We start from the raw sequence: 21,670 nt of genomic DNA, 5'->3' as shown, positions 1-21,670 counted from the left end.
AAAGAGGAAATCCCCAGGGGTAAGTTCGGGTAATTCAATTTATCAATTCAAAAATAATTTTCTTGAAAACCAACTCAATAAATCTCACAAAAGAATTACCAAGGGACCTACATCTACATAAAAACATGTACAAAATTGAAACATTCCATTACATACAATTTTGTAATGATAGGTGCCCACAATGTCAACTATAGTTCTTCTCATAGTTGATCCAATTTGGAAAATGGTTGTTGGGGAATGACTCCCATATTAAATATGTGCGAAAAACTTCCAACACAATAACTTCCAAATTGAACTCTAGAAATAACCTACAAGCCAATTAGCCTATTAAATGTGAGGCAAAGTTATTGATCCAGACTGCACTGTTAGATTTTAATCTCCAGTTCAAAGGCTAACAGGCTAGTCGGTTACTTCTAGAGATATAGCTGGTGTCAAAATAAAAGAATACTCTGTTGGAAGTTGTTCCTAAGCATCTTATATGGGAGTCATTCTCTGATAATCATATCATGGTCCATGCCCCAATTATAATGCTTTACATTCATATTTATCATTACCTTGCAATCATTACATCTACCTTTTTCCAAAATCACTGCAAATTCAACTAGTTTGTTTTGGTCATTCAGGCAAAATCAAAAGAAAAAGTGTCAATCTTATCCACATTAGTAGAATCTAAAGATGCACATAAGTTTATGTCTCATAAGTGCAATAATCTTTCTTTGTTTTGTTCATTGTTCCTCCTTTTACTTTGCTAAATTTTTAGACAATTTGATTCTTCTCTGAAATGGTAATTGCATAATTTACAAAGGAGATGAAAACTCCTTAAATAGGCAAATACAAACAATCTTTCCATAACGGAAACAATCGACAACAAGGAAAGAAAACTAACTAAAAGAAAGTTTCTAAAAACAAACTAAATATCTAAAATAACCATTATCCACTGAATATAGCTATTATTTTAATACTCTCCCTTGATGGTCATTCTACTAAATAGACCAAGTTGCCCCTTAAATTTTAAAAACTTGTCCAGGCTCATCGACTAGGTTAGAATGTCTGCAGTCTGATCCTCAATTGGAACATACTGCAACATCACAGATCCAATTTCAAGAAGCTGTTGTATGAAGTGACAATGGAGCTCTAAATGCTTTGTTTGCTCATGAAAAACTGGATTCTTGGCAAGCACCCCTTGGTTGTCACAGACCAAGGGTGAAGGCCCTGCTTGAAACATTTTCATGTCAGAAAGTATCCTCCCTAGCCATACTGCCTCACATGCTGTCTTAACATTTTGTTTCAGTCAAGGAAAGAGCTACTGCCTACTGCTTCTTACTGGTCCATGTGACTATACCCGTGCCAAGACTAAAAACATACCCAAAAGTAGACAACCTGTCATCAATAGAAGTTACCCAATCTAAATCTGTAAAACCAATCAATCAAGGATCTTTGCTTTTGCTATACAGAATACCAAAGTCAGGAGTCTCTTTCACATATCTCAGTACATGCTTCGTTGCAACCCAATGAAGCAAGAGATGTAACTCATAACATAGCTCAGATCTGGCCTAATGGTTGTAAGATAGATTAGGCTGCCAACTAGTTGCTTGAATGTTGATTCATTCACCACTGGTGAGTCTAACTTGACTGATAGTTTCAACCCTTTCTCCATAGGTGTCAATGGCACTTTAAAATCTGCCATCCTAAACTTGTCCAGCAAACTCTTGGCATACTTCAACAGAGAAAGTAAAATGCTGCCACCTGTCTACCAAACCTCTAAACCAAGAAAATAATGCAAAAGGCCCAAATCTATCATATCAAAAGCCTAACACAAATTCAATTTGATCTGCTAAAGCAAATGTGCCCCACTACTGGTAATGATGATATATCCACATAGATTGCAAGAAAAATGATGCCATTACCAATGCTATTGACATATAAGCTGGGATTTGAAGGACTTCACTGAAAGCCCTGCACATCCAAATACTTGTCAATCTTGATGTACCACACCCCGAGGGCCGGTTTTGGGCCATAAAAAGCCTTCACTAGTCTTCATACCTGGTGCTCTTTGCCTACAACCTTGAAACCTTGAGGTTGCATCATGTATACCTCTTCCTCCAAATCACCATTGACAAAGGCACACTTCATGTCCATTTGATGGACTTTCTAGCCACATTGTGTTGCAATGGCTAGAACCAATCGGACGATGCTCATCTTTGTTGTAGTAGCAAAGGTCTCCTAATAGTCAATGCCTTCTCTCTGCGAGAAACCTTTAGCCACCAATAAAGCTTTGAATTTATCAAGAGTTTCATCAGCTTTGTATTTCACTTTGTATACCCATTTGCAGCCAATGAGTTTCTTCCCTAGTGGAAGATCTAATAGAACCCAAGTATTATAATTCAAAAGACTGTGATGTTCAATTTCCATAACCTTTTCCCATTTAGGTTTACCTTTCACCTCTGAATGGTCCTGTTGTGACGTTTTCACACATCGCCCCATTGCAAATGGGGACCCCCTTCTTTTTAGGCCCTCCCGGTTTTTTGGCTTGCGTTTTTGTGGTCTTTTCGCAGCAGTCTTGTCAATCTCTTTGCTTTGCAAGTGTTCGAGGATCATATTGGTCAAGTCTGCCTTTTGTTTGAGCAAATTCGGCTAAGTCTGGGACTCGTTTTGTGAATTTTAGGGTTTTTGCCTTTTGTCCTAGATTTTAGGGGTTTTTGTTAGGGTTTTGGGAAAACTGAACATACAACTGGAATCAGGACCCTTCAAGGAACCTCCCAGTAAAATTTGAGCCAAAACAGAGCAACTTTCTATTTTTATAAAGTTCCTATTTTTTAGGGATTTTACTAAGTCTCGGATTGGTCTAATTTTGCCAAAAATTAAACTTACTATTTTTAGTAAATGTTTTTCTGACCTAATTTGCCCAAACCTTGACATTTTGAAACACTTACTATTTGGAAAAATCTATTTTTGGCAGGTTCTTCACAGGAAAACACTGAAAGCTGAATATCTCTGAAGACTGAACGTTCCTGAAGACCATTTCTAAATCCGGAAGAGTCAGAAGGCAGACAAGTTGGATAAAAAATGGTTAAGTTTGGAACTCCTATTCCAGAAGAGGAAAGCATGCAAAATCATCCAAGTCTAGAAATTCACATCAATCCACCAATGTCATCCTGATCCAAAAATGGCCTGAAATTTGACTGTCTGGAAATTTGGAGGATCTTCCAAAATCCAGAATTTGCATTATGATTCCTATGGACCTGAAACCACTCTCAAACATCCTGACAATATATATGAAATATAACTTAAAGTATAAGAAAGGAAAAAGACATATTGAAGATGCCACTTATACTTAAATGTTATATTTCATATCTATATCAGGGATGAAGAGCCTGGAACTTGTGAAAAAATTCCATGAATCCTTCACATAGTGAAAATTGTGCCCAAGGATGCAGTTGGGCGCCAAACTGAGGGAGGCAAGGACAAATGGAAAATTCCATGAATCCATGGCAGAGTGAAAATTCCGCCCAAGGATGCAGTTGGGCGCCAAAATGGAAGAGGCAAGGATAAGTGGAAAATTCCATGAACCCATGGCAAAGTGAAAATTCGGCCCAAGGATGCAGTTGGGCGCCAAAATGGAAGAGGAAAGGATAAGTGGAAAATTCCATGAATCCATGGCAGAGTGAAAATTCCACCCAAGTATGCAGTTGGGTGCCAAAATGAGTCAGGCAAGGACAGATGGATAAATTTCATGAATCCTCCACAGAGAGAAAATTCAACGCCCAACCTAAAAAGTTGAAATTTTGCCTAAGGCATGGAATCCAAGGGGTCAAGGAGGAATAGAAAATAAAATTCCCCTCGGACAAATTCTTGAATTTGCTATTTTTAGACACCGAATCTCGCCGGAATGAGGAAATTGTTATAGATTCGGAATCGTGGCAGAATTCTCCACCCAATGAACCTGGCTCCTAAATTTAGGAGGATTCCTAAAAAATAGGGATGTTGAAAAGAAGACATGGACAATTCACAAAACAATGAATTCCTTCCTCAGGAGGAATTTCCGCCCCAACCTTGTGGAGGGCGCCAGAATGAACAGTGCACAAAGAGATGAATTCCTTCATCAGGGAAGAATTGCGCCCAAGAAGAAGAAATTCCAAGAAATGTGAAAATTTGGCTAAGTGTCGGAAATTCCTTCCTTCATGACAGAATTCCAAGAAAGGTGAAAAATTGACTAAGTGTTTGAAATTTCTTCCTTCAGGACATAGCTCTTGGAAATCATGAAAATTGGCTAAGGCATGAAGAATTTCCTTCCTCAGGGTAAGGAACAAATTTATTTCCAAAGAAGAATTCCTCCACAACAAGAAATCACATCCAAGGATGAATTGACGATAAAATTTCTAAGGCAAGGAAGGAATCAGGGATGAACTAAACAAGAAATTTCCCCTAGGAAAAGTTTTTAAAAATCCATTCCCGAGCATCAAAGAAATTTGGATTCGTAGGAGATTTTTCTCTCTCCTGGACCGTGGAACGCTATTTTGTGCAAAATTCCTAAAAAATAGGAGATGTTGAAAAACCATTGAAAATCTTTTCTAGAGCAAGGCAAGTTCAAAAACTTCAAAAAAATATTTCCAAAGTCAGAGATTCTCCCTCTTGAAGTTTTCTCTCTCCAGGGTTTTTTCCACCAAGTGGCAATCGAGTCAACAAACTCTGAATTAATGAAGCATCTCTTTGCATGCAACCGTCACATTTATGGTTTTATGACAGATTCTCCATGCATGTCGTCGTCACTAGGAGAATGATGGGCATTTATGATGGTGTCGGTTATATTCTGGGCATAATCAACATCATGGGGCACATTTAATGTGCTAGAGGGCGCTATTTTAGGCTCTTAAAATTAATTGTAAATGGGCATAATGGGTTATTAATTGTCGATTCCCACCTTGTTGCACCTTGAGTGGGGAATCTTTAGGGCAAACCCTAATTAGGGTTTTGCATGTAGCCAGGGCTTGAAGCTTATATAAGGGGTGACCCCCCTCATTTGTAAAGGAGGGAGCTTTGTATGAAATTGTTGCGATAAGTTTTTGAGAAAATAATAGTGAAACATTGTTCTCTAATGGTGTCCACTTCAATTATTTTTTTCGAAGCTTGCATGGTTTCACCTTCCTTGCTTAGAGTAGAAATAGTGAAGTGCTTTGATTTCAATAGAGAATGTAATGGTGTCTGATGAATTTCCATGGTTCATACTTTTTGCATCTTGCTGATTGTAAGTTGCAGTGTAAAGTTAGTCTAAGCCCCCTAAATTTGTGTTGAGTTCGATTGTGGATAGTCGTTTGGATTGCGCTGTTTTTGGGTATTCAAATGTACTTTCTCGATTTGAAAATCCTCTACCATCCCTAGAAGATTGCACTGGTTCTTGCAGAGTTGTAGTTGATCTTGGCGAAGCAGAGCTTGGTTTATTTGGAATTTGTCCACCAAAGCACTGTTCATTGTTATCACCACCCTTAGGAGTAGATTTAGATCCTTCTGAACCCTTTCCCTTTTGCTTTCAGTTCATTTTAGTCCGTTAGAAGCAACAGCATCGCAAAATTGCCATATCCGATGATGGAGTTCTAGCCACAACAAAGAAGTGAAAAAATGATGCAAACGTAAGGCCCCTTGGATTACCAACAATCACATCAGCCAACTGAGTCACGTCCACGCATTGAAGGAACCTTGGAGTCGATTGTTTGAACTTCTTGCAATCTTAGCATGCAATTGTACTTTGATCAAGAGAGAGTGAAGTGACCGTTAGGCAACTTTATTCTGTGTTAGACGCGGTCATAAAAAACACGTCAACAGGTCCTAGTGCTCATAAACATTATAAATGTTGGCCATAAGAGCAAAGTCAACTATACTCCGCTTGTTCTTGCCTCTAGATGGTCTAGCCTCAACAAGCTCATAATCTCAAACATCATTGATGAGCTTTTCCCACCACTTAGGGCAGAGAGTAGAAGCAGCTTCTTCCAAATTAGAACGATCATCATTACTTGGGCTGCCTAGAATGAAATCTTCTGGATGCTGATCCAGGTTGTCCTGAGGGAAATTTGTTGGAATAGGATTGTACCTAGGAGATTCCACAAGTTTGGAATCATTAGAATCCCTCCCTTCAAGTGGAGCTAATGGAAGCCTAACACCCAAATCTTTAGTCTACAAAGGCCGATCTTCAAAACTTTTGATGGGAGAAGAGAGCTGAAAGGGCCCACCTTCTTCATCAAAAAACGATGTCTCTGCTGAAAGTGAGACGATCAGTGTCCACATCAATCAACCAATAGGCTTTATTATTGCCACAATAGCCTACAAGCATCAACTTCAAAATTTAGGAATCCAGTTTGGTCCTTCTGCATCTGAAATCCAAACATGTGTTGTTGACCCGAAAACTTTGAGATGGCCGATTTTTTACTTCCTCCCAAACCATGCTTCCTCTAGGATCATCTTCTTGATGGCTTGTGTGGGAGACCAGTTAAGAAGATACACTACAATATACACTGCCTCAGCCCAAAAAATTCTTAGGAACATTTTTATTCTCAAACAAACAAAGAGCCATTTCCCTAATAGTACGGTTCCTCCACTCAACAACACAATTTCGCTGAGGGGTATAGGGTGTGGTAAGCTAACTCTTAATATACCATGTTTGGCACAAAAGTTGGGGAATTCGTTGGAACAAAATTCACCTCCATTATATGACCTAAGAATTATGATCTGACATCCTAACTCTTTTTCAACTAGTTTAAGCTTCTGAAATTCATTAAACACATCTAATTTTTCCTTTAGGGAGAACACCCACAATTTCCTACTAAAATCATCAACAAACAAAAGAAAATACCTGACACCAATGATCAATGCAATATTCATTGGTCCACAAACATCCACATGAACCAACTGCAAGACCTTGGATGCTCTCCAAGCTTGTCCATCTTAAAAAGGAGTTCGACACTACTTCCCTGATTGGCGAGCTTCGCACACACCATGTGTCTATTGTTGAATCTCTAGTAATCCTTCTACCAAATTCTCTTGAGCCAACTGAGAGAGATATGATAGGTTGAGATACCCATAACGTTGATGCCATTGATGGATGAACTCTTCACAGCCATTGCATGCTCTTGAGACTCTCCAATATCAACCAGCCTATACAATTCACGATCTTCAAGCCCAACTACAACTATCTTCTTGGACTCCTTGTCAACAATATGACACTTAGGTGCACTGAAGACGACATCCAACTTCGAGCAATGTTAAATAATCTGACTCCATGCCCGAAACATGGTATACATTGAGAAACATGATATTTCTCCCACCAAATGTAATATGAATGTTGCCCTTGCCAACAACTATATACTCTTCACCACTGCCAAAGATTATTGAATTAGAGCAAGCCTTGTAATCCATGAACCAATCTCTCCTATGTGTAAAATGGCGAGAAGCTACAAAATCAATGTATCACACAAAAGATTTGACATGATCTATCGATCTTTAGTCCATAAATGCACAAAAGGCAGACTTTGTTTGCTCAATATGTTCTACAACATGGGCCTTCTATTGTGACCCTCCCTGGTTAGATTTTTGATCAGCCAACCGCTTTCTACATTGTTTCTTCATGTGACCAAGCTTGCCACAATAATGACATGTGATATTCTTCTTAGAACTCTTCTCAGATTTGCCTTGTCCTTTCTTCTAGAAGGACTTGCCTTTGCCTTTGCCTTTGTCTTTGGTAGTAAAAGCCTATTCCACACTGGTTGTCTCACTGCTACTCCCAAACTACTTCTTCCACTTGTCTTGCTGCAAGAGCTTGTTGCACAATTCATCAAACTTCAAGTCAACGTTGGTGGATGTAATGTTGAGAGTTTCAATAAAGTGCCCATAGGGTCGTTGTAAGCTTTTAAACGTGATAACCACCATATCCTCTTCTTGCATCTTGCGACCAATGGCCTCCAATTGATCACGAATGTCTTTGATCTTCATGAGATGATCCTACAAAGACATCTTGTCATCCATCATAATCAAGAACAACATATTCTTAAGGAAGAATGCTCTACCCTTATCTGACGTCTCGTGCAGATCCTTCAAGTGAGTCCAGATTTGTGCAAAAGTCTTTGCCAAAAGGTATCTTTGGAAGCATCTCATCAGTGACAGATAATTTTAGCAACATAACCGCTTCACCGTTACTCTTATCAAACTTGTCCTAGTCTTTGCCTGTAGCAATGGGACGTGTGTAAGTACCAAGAACAATCTGATCAAGGCAACAGTATTGGAAGATGGCGAGAATTCGTTGTTTCCAAGTTTTGTAATTTTTACCGTTGAATCTTTAATTCCTTTCCAACATGATGTTGGTCAAAGACACCATCCGTCTCGTTTTCCCAAGGCACGAGAAATGAGGTCAAAGACAACTCTAACAACAAACTTTTTCAATTTAATTTTTCTACCAAAACATGCTGGCACAAATCTCTAGGCATTGCTCAATAAAAAAAATACCCCCGATTTTATTTCAAAAAATCAGTCAAAATTAGAACCCACAATTTTCTTTAAATCCATACTTTTTCATTCAAAAATTGTTAAAAAAATTTCTACAGAAATAAAAGCCAGGTTTGTAACCCTAGCTGTCCACAATTTTGTGGAAAAAAAACATTCAAAAACCCTCACAATTCTTCACACGGTAAAAAGGGATCACGGTTTGCAAAGGTTGCGCAAAGAAATCCTTTCAACACGACTCAAAAAAGTTTGCAGGGTCATCGTAGAAAAACTAGTCGCAACCCACAATTTTTATGGAAAAATTGTGCAACAAATAGACCCAGAGCATGTGGGAGAAAAACAAAGATCCACGATATATTGTGCGGCCTGGAAACCCTACGCCAGTAGAAGAAAACTCAAAGATCATGAGCAAAAGAACCCATGACGTGATTTGCAGACATTCAACCACCAAAACCCACGTTTCTCAAAAGGAAAAACTTTTGATCCTCAACAAATTCCAGCTCGCAATTTTTCAAACAAAAAATCCACAATTTTTTTTTAAAAGTAATTCAAAATTTTTGAGGAAATCTTCAAGAAATAAATCACATTTTTTTTTAATAAACAACTTGCCAAACAAAAAACTCCTAAGCTCTGATACCATGAAATGGCAATTGCATAATTTACAAAGGAGATGAAAACTCCTTAAATAGGCAAATACAAAAAATCTTTCCATAACGAAAACGATTGACAACAAGGAAAGAAAACTAACTGGGAGAAAGTTTCTACAAACAAACTAAATATCTAAAATGGCCATTTTACACTAAATATAGCAATATTATTTTAAAATTCTCTATAAAAATATTTAATTATTTTTAAGCACTTCCAACACTAACCTTTGTTTTGCAACTCTAGTCATCAAAACTTTCTAGTATATATTTTCCATAAACTCACTTCTCCCTTTTATTGCTCCTACTGTTATTATTATGTTATTCTTAAATTTCCTAACAACCTCTTATTGCAATCTCAAAACATCGACATTTTTAACTAATAGAATTGTTTAGTACGAAACTTTTTAAAGTTATTTCTTGAATCCTTGCATCCAATTGTCCTCACCAGTCACTGACAAAGATTTAAAATTTCTTTTTTCTCCCTCTGATACCAAATGTATCTTAAGTCTCATTTTGCTTTCATAGTTGTTCAGATTTAAGATTAACTAACAGACCAAATTTGCCATTATAATGTAAGCCATAATGTCCTTTTTTTAAATTTAATTTTGTGTCTTTTTCTTTAATTTATATGGGTTTTTTCCACTGAGACATAGGGGACAGATAGCCATTCCTTGCTGTCACCTGTAAAAAAGGCATACTAAGGACACTTCATAAAATTACTACAAATTGGGTATGGGTAGGGGATGTTTCTGACCCGCCTCACCCCCAAAACATCTCCTCTGAGGGATGGTGTCTGAAAGGGAAAAATGGATCTTGACACAACTGGTCAGTTTCCTTCATTATCAACTGAGAAAGTGTTTAAAGAACCTAGAAGAATCAAATCGTGGTTTCATATAGATTGTCCTATTGGAAAGAAAAAAAGTAGCAAACACTCTCTTCCACTTCAAAGCAGATTGTATGATGAAGCCCATCTATCGTGCCTTTTTAAAGTTATAACTTAACAATGTATGAAGGTCATTTGAAAAGTCATTGGCTCAAGTTTTTACCTTCCAAAGGGTTCAAAGAGAGTTCTGGGCTGATATAAGGAGTTTTCATGGAGTTGTAGGCACTTTTGTGGGTATTTAACTCATTTTGCATGTTTTGTGAGTTCATGAAGGTCCAAGTAACATTGAATCTACTTGTATAAAGGTTGAGATATGGTGAAAGGAGTTTGAAGCTCACTCTTGCAGGATATTTTTCCCTTTTAAGGGTTTCTCTAGGTGTATGCTTGTCTTCAGTCTCATTTTCATGCTTGCTTCTTGTTATTTCTTAGCTGTTACAGTCTTTCTCCAACAGTTCAAAGCTACAGTGATGTTTCCTTTTGAATCAGACTTGATTTTTTTATGCTACTTGCAAGTTGATCGGTCAAAGGATGGGTTTGTGAAGCTAAAGGCTGAATAAACACTAAATAAACTAAATTAAATGAACTAAATGACCATTAATAGAACAACTAAAAATAGCTGACTAAATATATTCTAATAAAGGTGATAGAATTTGTAATTGATTAACAGAGAAGTGGAATCTCTACTCAAGTTTATGGATCATGGGAATTCTCAATGTTGCTTGGCATTGGATCCAACTTGTAAAAGTATTGACCCACAATGACATGCTTCAGAATCACCCGTGCTTGTCTTCAGTCTCGTTTTCATGCTTGCTTCTTGTTATTTCTTAGCTGTTACAGTCTTTCTCCAACAGTTCAAAGGTACAGTGATGTTTCCTTTTGAATCAGACTCGATTTTTTTATGCGACTTGCAAGTTGATTGGTCAAAGGATGGGTTTGTGAAGCTAAAGGCTGAATAAACACTAAATAAATTAAATTAAATGAACTAAATGACCATTAATAGAACAACTAAAAATAGCTGACTAAATATATTCTAATAAAGGTGATAGAATTTGTAATTGATTAACAGAGAAGTGGAATCTCTACTCAAGTTTATGGATCATGGGAATTCTTAATGTTGCTTGGCATTGGACCCAACTTGTAAAAGTATTGACCCACAATGACATGCTTCAGAATCACCCAAATGTTTTTGATGTTTTAGAAGCACGAGGTCCCACAGCAGCAACCAATCATCTCAAGCTCATTATTTCCTCTTTACTGCTTTGACTGCAGACATATTACATATCATTTGAAAGCTCCTAAATTTGAATGAGGCCCTCCAATCCTTTTTGAATACCAAGGATTGACACTAAGAGTTACCTTAAATCACTTTAAAGTTTTAAATGGTATTATTCATCACGTATGCCTTTATTAATTTAACATCTTTATTCATAGCCAATTTATAAGCTGTAACAACAAAAGTAAAGTAAAAGTAGAACTGTCGTATTTCTACATCAATTCACACTGCATGAAACTGCCAGTCCACAATACCTTTGTTATCTCAAAGAAATTTAACAAACAATTATCCAGTTATTTAGTTTTAAGAAAGTTTACTTGTGAGACAAAAATTTAACACATTGCAAAATATATTAAATTAATTAAATATTCTATTTATTTAATATATATTTAAAAGGTTTGCAGAATGTGAAACAAGTTTCTTCAGTTCCAATAGAGTTCTGTCAATTTTGTTCTTCATTAAGTTGTCTAAGTCTTGATTGTTTACTTTTTGAGGGTAAAAGTCAAGTCAACTAGCCAAATCTTGAAGCGATTCAGCAAGTCTTATTAGCTAAGTGGTATATGTTCTTTACATATCAACCCACAAACATGTCTATGATGAGATGAAGAATGATTTATGTAATATTCATTTTTAAGTGCATCTACATAGATAATCAAACAATGTTGACAATAACAAGTACAATACATATGAATTGCATCCTCGAAGTTGAGTATGACAGAAAAAGTTAAATATCTACAGAATATATATTGAGCAGTCCTCTCCAATGCTTGACATTTTATTTCTTTCTCAATGCTATGTTTCATCTCACTTTTCAATTAATTGCTATAAGAAAATTTTAATCATGGCATCGTGGTACTTTAACCAACAAAAAAAATCACATGCACAAAAATATCTCTTTATACACTACTACCATGCTAATAGAATTGAATCTGCCTACATTGGCTGAAAATACCAAGAAGAGAAAAACAGCTTCTGACAAGAGGAAATACAGGATACTTACAATGATGCCCGCAGGTACGAGAAATGCTAGAACATTTATATCCATAAAGTATGAAGGCCAAGTGGGTGGTTGATGTTCACTAACACTCGCAATAATAGGAATATACTTGCTGGCGTAGGTCCTGGCTCAAGAAAATAAAACAGAACTATGTGATTCACAATAGATTGAAAGCAAAGCAAACCTGTCCTCATTTCGTTTAACAACCAATCAAATGTATGACTTTTCAAAAATATTAAAAATATACATGCAATATAACTCCACCAGAGATACCAGCATCCAAATGCCAATTGTCATTAATATTATCAAAATATAATAATCTACCAGATGGAAAATTACAAACCAACATATCCAACACTAAAATGGCAATTAGATGATTAACAGAAATTAGGTAAGATAATACCCAACTTCCATTTACCAATAATTGAAATGTCTTGAGTTAGAAACAAGATTTCTAGAAGATATATGTAGCTAAAGAAATTGGTATCATGCAAACAACTATGAATAAACAGAAAGTATGAACTATGAAATAACAGGACTTAATCTTGAACAACTGAATTATATCAGGAGGCATAACCACATAGATCAAGGAGGGTAGGGCACCTCAAAAAGACAAAAAATCTTAATAAGGCTCCAAATGAAGGCCTAGGGTACACAAAGCACAGGCAAAACCATTTTCTATTGAAATAAATGAAAACCAATGAAGAATTTGCAAGTGTCTATTTATCAACATTATAAATTCCCCCTTATCTTAGGGCTGATATTTAAGTTTGGTAAAGCGGTCAACATGTGACACACATAATCCTAGGTTATGCTATAGTCAACTGCGATTGGATTCAGGAGAATAATACTGAATTTGGCAATTGAACTGACCTAAGGACCTCATGCAAGCATAGAAGTCACCCGAAGAAAGTCTTACCAATTAGATTATAAAGAATTGTAGCAGTTGAGTTACAAACAAAATGCTTCTATATTAAATGATGCAAGATTAAATTTTTAATTATACAGTTGCCTTTTATAGGTTAAGCTGAATGAAATCATCAAAAATGCAAACTAAATCTGATTGATGTAAAATTCAAAATCATCGAAAGTGATTGAGATTTGACACACAAGATGAATCTAGTGAACTCAATCATCTAATTTGACATTGACTTCGATTAGGGAGTGAACTAGGATATTAACTAAGACTAGCTTCTAGCTCAACTATATCAGGTGGATATCATGAATTATCCACATTTACAACTAATTATTTGTATAATTTAAAAAATTGAACCTAAGCTAACTAGATAAACTAAGGTAAAAGTGGCATAAAAGGTGTATGCATATTATACACTATCATTCACCCATAAGTTTGACTTAGGGTAGTGGGAGAAGGAAAGGGGAATCACAAGTGCCAAACTGAGATCTCAACCCAGACTATAACTTCAAATGCAAAATATGAACCTCAATAAAGGGCTTTGCAACAAGGCTAGTGGAAGTGCCACATAAATGCTCTCTTGCAACAAACTTAGGTTCCGGAACCCATCTTAATTATCAACTTTCTTTCAGCAGCAATAAACATCTATAAAACCATGTACTGATAAGGAAAGAACATTTGTCTATCGTAATGGATCAGACAGTCTTGTTGGATGGAATCATAGTGGCTTGGGGAAAGTGGACTCTATAAAGTGGCCTCTTGTACCACACTAGATGTACAAGAGTTGGTCACTCAACTAGTGGAAGGCGATCAAGGTATCCCCCCTCAATTCATCATCTAAAGCATACAAGGAAAAGTTGTTTGCGAGAATAAATTGGCAAACCAAGGGATCAAGATTTTTTTCATTTAATCAGGAAACAATCAGGATAGGGTAAGGGTTCTCATAAAAGAAAAAAGAAAAATTGCACAGCCAATGAAAATCACAAAAAAACTGGTGTTTTCCAAAAAAAACTTGCTTACCTCAAAAAAGGGTTAAAGTTTCAATCATAATGGCTTGCCGCAAGTTTTTGGCAAATTTGTTGTGATGAATTACAATTTTCAGGTCAAATTCACAATTTTTCTGCTAAAAAAATCATTCCCCTGAAGCATGTAGCAATTTATCACAATTTTTACCCATGTTTTTTGCTTCTTTAAACCAAAGTGTCATCTCAAAAGCAGATAGGGACTGAAAAAGTTTAGGAGAAAATGTAGAAGTGGTCATGTAAGCCCAGTGAAGAGTAACCAAAGGAGGTGCTGAAGGCCCAAGGCTGTCAAGCTTTTGCAACTGAGGGGAATCTCAAACATTGCCAACGGAAATGACTAACTGGTCTTTCACATCCTCAATTATAACTCCATTTGGAAAAAACTTTGATGGTTTTGTGATCTCCTAAATGGGTAGTTTAACATACAGAAAAAAATTATATGAAAGTGAAGGGTCAAAGTTCATATTTCAAGGATTGGATGTTCTACTTCATTGAGACTGTCACTCATGGCAAGAACGCAGTCAACTGGGCGAGGCTCATTAGCAACAGCATTGATCAACAGTTAAGGAGGCTAATGCGCACCAGAACGTTCTATATGAGCTCCTACGTCATTTACTCCATTGCAAGAAATTATGAGTATCCAGGACTCATGTACACGGGCGTAGTTGGAAGGAAACCTGGACAGATTAAGGTATATGATTGTTATCCACAGCTTAAGCATCCACCAAAACAACACCATAGGAGGGTGAATGATGCATTCACTATGCATATCACGAGAACACTTCGAGGTGGATTGCAATGAAGACTCTCTCCAAAAGCACAAGCATTGGTGGAGCAACATGGTGTGTGGTTCATCCAGTTCCCGAAGTTCACATATATCAGAGTTCAAGGATATCCTATTCCTACCTACATGTTGTCGTGCTATCCAACAAATAGAGTGGTGCTACTCGAGGTGGTGAGACAGTTATTGGCATACATCAAGGCATATAGGCATAAGCATGGAGCCAGTGTTTCTTTTCCTATGACGCTTGAAAATTCTATTGAATCATGCCCATCCACTCATGCAGCAGAGGATGCCGAGAAAGAGTTAGTATTGCATTCACTCAAGCCATTCACAACTAGAAATTGCTTCAATCCATATGGTAATGTGAAAGAAGTTCTGGGAAGAAAGCATGGTCACCGGTGGCATCTTGAGGACTATTGGATGAACGTTCAAAATGATGTGGAAGTGAAGAAGAAGATGTATTCCAGGCTACCTCTTGATTTCATCCAAAGATGCAAGATGTTTCATGTTGCCAATCAAGTTCAAGATAGTGGCAAATATCTACAAGCAACCTACGCCAAAGAAGATAAAGAGATCAAATTCAAATGGGTGGATACGGAAATTGATGACTTGAAAGAATTGATGAAACCAATTTTAGAGTACACCCCCATATGGATAGACATACAGCACCAGAAGTTGAATGAGCAAAATATAGCACCGGCATTCCACTCAAAGGAAAGAGCAGATGATCAAGATGAAGCAAGTGCAAGTGGGAGTGCACCTCAACTATCTCATTCAAGACGATCAAAGAGAAAAGAAGATCATGGGGAAAAGGATCACTCAAGGAAGAAGCATAAATCAAGTATGAGTCATCCTTCCTCTAGGCACGAAGAACAAAGGATAGAAAAGGAGTTGAGCCAAGGGGCCAATGAATCAGCAAAATCTACAGTCCACAATGATAAAGACAAAGAAAAAGCATCTCAAGAGCAAGAAGATCTCACCTATCTCATTCAAGAGATCGAAGGAGGCGAACAAGAAGATAATGATGAAACAACTTCACCACCTAGAGATGAGCAGATGCATGAAGAAGCACAAATTCAAGAAGGGAGATCTTCTATTCCAGAGTGGCTAAGAGAAAGACTAGCTCAAGAAGTGATAGTAGTTGAGGAAGAACAAACATATGATATAGCGAGTCTTCTAAACCAAACTCGAGAAGTTACCGAGAAGAGGAAAGCTACGAAGATGTCGAAGGTGATTAGAGATGATTCGGGATCAAGGAAGTTACAAATAGCTACTCCAAGGGTTGAGAAGTACGAAGGTGAAATCACAGCAGATGAGTATGACATGGAGACTATTGATTTGGGTCCACTCATCTCCGAACAAGCTATAGGTAATGCAACAGATTCATTGAAGGCAGTTAATGATATGTTGAGAGCTGAAATAGAGAAGAATAGAAGATTGGAGAAGGAAATAAGTATGTGGAGGAACTATGTTCAGCGATTTCAGCAGCCATTGAGACATCAAAGTCCAGCAGCTACACCACCTCCCTTGCTTCTCGCAAAATCAGTTGATCATATGGAGAAGATGAGGAACTATGCGCAGTTGATGGATGCGTGGATAGAGGATTCGTGTACTAGAGTTAGCAAATTCATGAAGGACATAATGCAGACACTCGATACAGACATAAAAGTCCTTGGGATAACTCATGTCTTCATAGAAACCTCCGAAGCATTTGCTCATGCTAGAGATGTCATCATTCCACTACTTCAAGTAATAAGGAAAACACTGAGGGAAGTCCTATCAAGAGAAAAGATAAGAAGAGAAGGAACTACATCGAGCCTTCTACGATGGAGTAGCTTACTTCACCCAAAAAAGATCATTTTTTAGGAGATTGGAAAGGGGTGTAGTCAAGTTCAAGATGATATGCACCAAATCCATGATAAGATAATGGAAGTAGCACAAATTGTTTTGGAAAGAAAGATTGATCCCGGAACGATTATAGAAGCTAAGGAGTTGGAGGAAAGAATAAGAGCTATCTTCCATGGGACTAATGGAATAATCACCAAGGAACAGTTGAATAATATGCTCGAGTTCGTAGTCTTAGCAAGCAAAACTGGAGAACTCGAACCTGAATGGGAAGATGCCATTGTCAAAGCTTTCGACGAGGTCATACACATGGAGGAGCAGCTGAAGTCACTACCTGAGATCCCAATGACGGAGATAGATGATATGGTGACCAGATTCATCGAATATGCCAGAAAGGAACATGAGAAAGGCAACCAGATTCTAGAAGACAATTTGTTATGATCCCACTTGGCATTTCGTTTTCCTATTGGAGGATGCTTCCTCGATTTTTGTGTCGGCACATGCTATTTTCTTATTGGTTGTTTATATAATGATGTTTATCTAGATAGGGTTTCATTTGTATCAAACCCTAATTAGGGTTTAGTTGGCAAAATCTTGGCCCTTGATTTCCATTTGATCTCAGCCCTTCATTGTATTTGGAAGTCCTATATAAACTCCACTCATTTCATTTGTAAAGGTTAATAGAATAATAGGAGAGAATAATAGAATAGAACAGTGAATAGAGCTAGAATAGTGAATAGAAAGATTTTGATTAGAAGTCAAGAGTGATAAGAGAAGGACTTGAATTGTTATTGTTTGGCCATTGGATTAATAAAACATTGAAGTTATGGTGTTTCTATTCAATCTTCGAAGCCTATTGCATGGTTCTTTATCTTCTCAAGTCAATCTTTGATGTTAGTTTAAGCATTTAGATTAAATGATGGAATGTTGCATTCAATGTATTATGAAACTCATTATCCATACCACTAGCCTCTTGCTGATTGTAAGTAAGCCTTGTGTGGGCAATTGGAACCTTTAAAATTGCTTAAGTTCGATTGTTGCTCAATCATTGATATGCATTCAAGTGATGGTATCTATGCTTGGCAATGATTTGAAAACCTCCAAATATCCTTAGAAGAATGCACTAGTTCTAGTGGAGTTGTTCATGTATGGCGATGCTACAACTAGTTGAGTTTCACTTGTGTCATTCTTCATCCATTCATTCTTAGGATAGTTTAGAACCTCTCTAAACACTTAGCTTTTGCCATTTTTTGACAATCATTCAATAGTATTAGGAAAGAACCTCATTGCATATCATCTACAAATTACTTCATGAAATCTTTCGTAACCACAAATTCCCATTGATGAAACAACAATCACAACGACCAACGAAGCTTATCCAAACGTAGTGACAATACATCCATGAGCCTTGGAGTCTTCTCAAGTGATCCTTAAGCTAATCTTCAGCATTTGAGAGATTTTGTTCAAGAGAGGATAAGATACTTTAGGTATTTTATTTTGTGTTCGTATGTACCTAAAAAACACATTAGCTCTACCCACGACGGGTTTTTTTGCATGATTCTAATCTCAAAGAAGGGTTTTTTTTCGAGATCGAAAGTCTTTTTGCAGCTTGCGAGGGCATGCGCAATTTTTTCCTCCCACCACTTTGTCTTGTTATTTTTCTACACGCGATCTCTATGTTTTCCGACATTCGCAACATGGGTTGTTTGTTCTCTGCACACGACATTCTGAGCCGCACAAAGGGCTTCCACCAAAGTTTAGTCTTTGTTCGGGATTTCCAAAATAAAATTTTGGAGATTTTGTGTTCTTTCGCTAGGCGATTGGCATGTCATGTTTGATGGTTTTTTTTATTATTTTTTTCCTTGAAAAATTATCTGTTGGTTTTTTTTATAATTTTTTAAAAAATCAAGGGTGGGTTTTTTTTTTAAATTTTGTCCTAAAAAAAATTATTCGTGAGATTTATGATTTTTCCCTTAAAATAATTGTGGGTTTTGTAATTTTTTCCTTAAAAAATTATCTGATGGGTTTTTCTAATTCTTTGTCCTCAAAAAAAAATTATCTGTAAAGGTTTATAATTTTTTCCTCCAAAATTATGGGTGTTTCTGTTTTAGAGTTTTTACCATTTTTCCGAAAAAACAATGATTTGTAAAATCAAGTTTTCAAGGTTTGACGATTTTTTCCACAAAAATCATGGTTTGTTGCAGTCTATTTTGGGTCGCACCTGGAGTTGATGGGGCGAACATTTGCAAACATGGTATCTTGCAGTCTATTTTGAAGTTGCTAGAGCGAACAGTGCTCAGTGCTCATCTGCAAAAAAATTTGCGGTTTTTGCTAAAATCATGTTTGTTGCTCTTTGGTGGGTTTGCCAATTTTTCCTCAAAATCGTGGTTTCAGTTTGAGAAGTTGTTCTCGATATCTCTAGCTACAAAGAGGGATAGTTTTGTTACCCAATATCAAATTGGATGTGTTGATGTGTTTTTATGCACATGCGAACACAAAATAAAATACCAAGGTATCTTATCCTCTCTTGAGCAAAGTCTCTCAAGTGTTGAAGATTCACATAAGGATCACTTGAGATAACTCCAAGGTTCCTCAATGTCAGGTCACGACGTGTAGATAAGCTCAATGGTTTGATGTGATTTTGCTGGAATCACAAGGGGTTTTACATTATACATGAGTGCTTGAATTACTGGAACTTAGATTCTATCTACTTGCTTGGAGAATAAAAAAGGGCAAAAGGCATAGGGTTTAAAGAATCTAGTCTAATCCTAAGAATGCAAGAGACAATGAATGATTGAGTGAAATTCAACTAAGCTCTGCTTCGCCATCAAAGAACAACTCCACAAAGCTAGTGCGATCTTCTAAGGAGAGCAAAATGATGTTCAAACCACTACCAACGACATAAACACCATCAAGATGATGCATATCCATGAAGCAAGTAGCAATTGAAGTTAAGCTCATATAATTCCAGTTGACAACACAAGGCACACTTACAATCAGCAAGAGGCTAGTGGTATGGACTAAACGGATTCCACACAAATACATTCAACAAATTCCTCTATTCAATCTAATCAACATGAAAGCAAATGAGAAGTAGAAACCATGGGATTTGTTGAAATAACACATTTCACCATAACTTTAATGAAAAGAGTATCTCATTTACAAGTCTTAACAACAATTCCTCCTTCTCCTAATGTAACTTCTATTATATCTTCTAATCTATCTATCCTTGGACTACACACTATTCTACTCACTATCACTATTAACCCCTTACAAATGAAGAGCTTGAGCTTTATATAGAGAGCTCATTACAATAAGTGGCCAAGATCAACGGCCAAGATTTTACAATGAAACCCTGACTAGGGTTTGTTACAACAAACTTTAGTTTGGCCAATGAAAAAATTACAATGCTTGGACACATGTCCTCTTTAGAATATTTGACCAATAAATAGTGGAGGTAGATGTATTGGAGTTTGCGCCTTCACAAGATGAATCAAGTGCATTGCATCTAGACATGTTGATGCAGGAACCTCTTTGATTGGTGGAGCAGTGACTGGGATGCCACCTCAATTTACACTTAGTAGATCAACATGAAGGAATGTTGAGAGATATCTCTTGATACTCAACATTAGTCACTTGCTCAAAGCTTGATGTGATGATGATGGTGGGAAGTTCGACCTTCTTCTCTTGCTCGCCTATCTTGCCTTGGGGTGATTGTATGACTTCTCCTTTGCACTCCTTTGATCTCTTCATATCTCCATGATATAATGAGAACTTAGAAGGTATTCTACTCCATTTGTTGTTACGCTTGCTTCATGTTGCAGCTGTTGAAATGTTTGAAGTCCTTCATCCTAATAGCATTTTGAGTCTTCTTTTGTGCCTTTGAAGTGTTCTTGATGCTGCTTCCAGTCCACTTCTCCATCCTTTTCATTAGTTATTCCTGCAAAATAAACAAAACATGGTATTAAGCACACATGATATATAACTTTTACAATCTCTTAATTTGATATAATCTCTGATTTTATGTGATTTACAGGTTTGATAAGTGCATCTATAGAGGAGATCGCTCCTTGGTTTGAGCAAATTTGTTGTCTCCTTGATGAATTCGTTTCTTCCTTTGTGAATTTTTCTGTCACTATTGATTGGAGTCGCTGCTTGTGGATCAGATTTGATGTTGATGCTGACTGAATTCGCTGTTGATGTAATCAAATTCACTGATGATATGCTTCCTGAATCAGATTTGCTGTTGATATTGATTGGATTCCTTGCCTTACTGATCAAATTCACTAGTGAAATTGATGGGGACTGCTGATCTGCTGATCAAGTTCGCTCTAGGAGAAAGGATTGCTTTGAATTGGTGACTAAATGATTGCTTCAAGTCTCCTTATATAGGTGTCTCAATGAGGAGATGTGTCCTTTTAGGGTGAGGCTGACTTTGATCTTGAGCAAATAAAATTGAATTTTCTCCCTAAAGAAGGCTGACTCACCACTTATTAAAAATATTGCTTTTGGCGCCAAATGTGTTTGGATTGTGTTTGCAAAGGCCAAAAGAGGGAATTCGCTCCCAAAAGGGTGCAAAGGAAGGGCTTTTCGCTCCCAAGGTGGAGCAATGGAACAAAATTTTGCTCTCACTCCAATGCAATGGAAATCTCTCTCAGCCACAAGCACTGGAAAGCAATTTCGCTTCAAAATCTACGCAATGGAAATTCATTAATTTCAATCCTCAAGTTAGATTTTCACCTATTGAGACATGGACAAGCTAGGACTCGAACCTAGGACCTTCCATACGCTCCTAGAGTGCTCTACCACTGAGCTA

General features: G+C 37.0%; 1 protein-coding gene across 1 annotated transcript in view; it reads right to left on the bottom strand.

The window, feature by feature from the left end:
• The window catches only part of LOC131054677 (dolichyl-diphosphooligosaccharide--protein glycosyltransferase subunit STT3A), a 111,584-nt gene that overhangs the window by 20,712 nt on the left and 69,202 nt on the right, over positions 1-21,670 (bottom strand). Inside the window, exon 13 of the mRNA XM_057989237.2 lies at positions 12,291-12,411. Within this exon, the coding sequence (XP_057845220.2) occupies positions 12,291-12,411 (121 nt within the window). The remainder of the gene's footprint in view (positions 1-12,290; positions 12,412-21,670) is intronic.

This window comes from Cryptomeria japonica, chromosome 2 (genome assembly GCF_030272615.1).
Source record: "Cryptomeria japonica chromosome 2, Sugi_1.0, whole genome shotgun sequence".
In the NCBI taxonomy this organism is placed as follows: Eukaryota; Viridiplantae; Streptophyta; class Pinopsida; order Cupressales; family Cupressaceae; genus Cryptomeria; species Cryptomeria japonica.
Note: the sequence above shows the minus strand (reverse complement) of the source record. Positions and strands in the feature narration are given on the sequence as shown.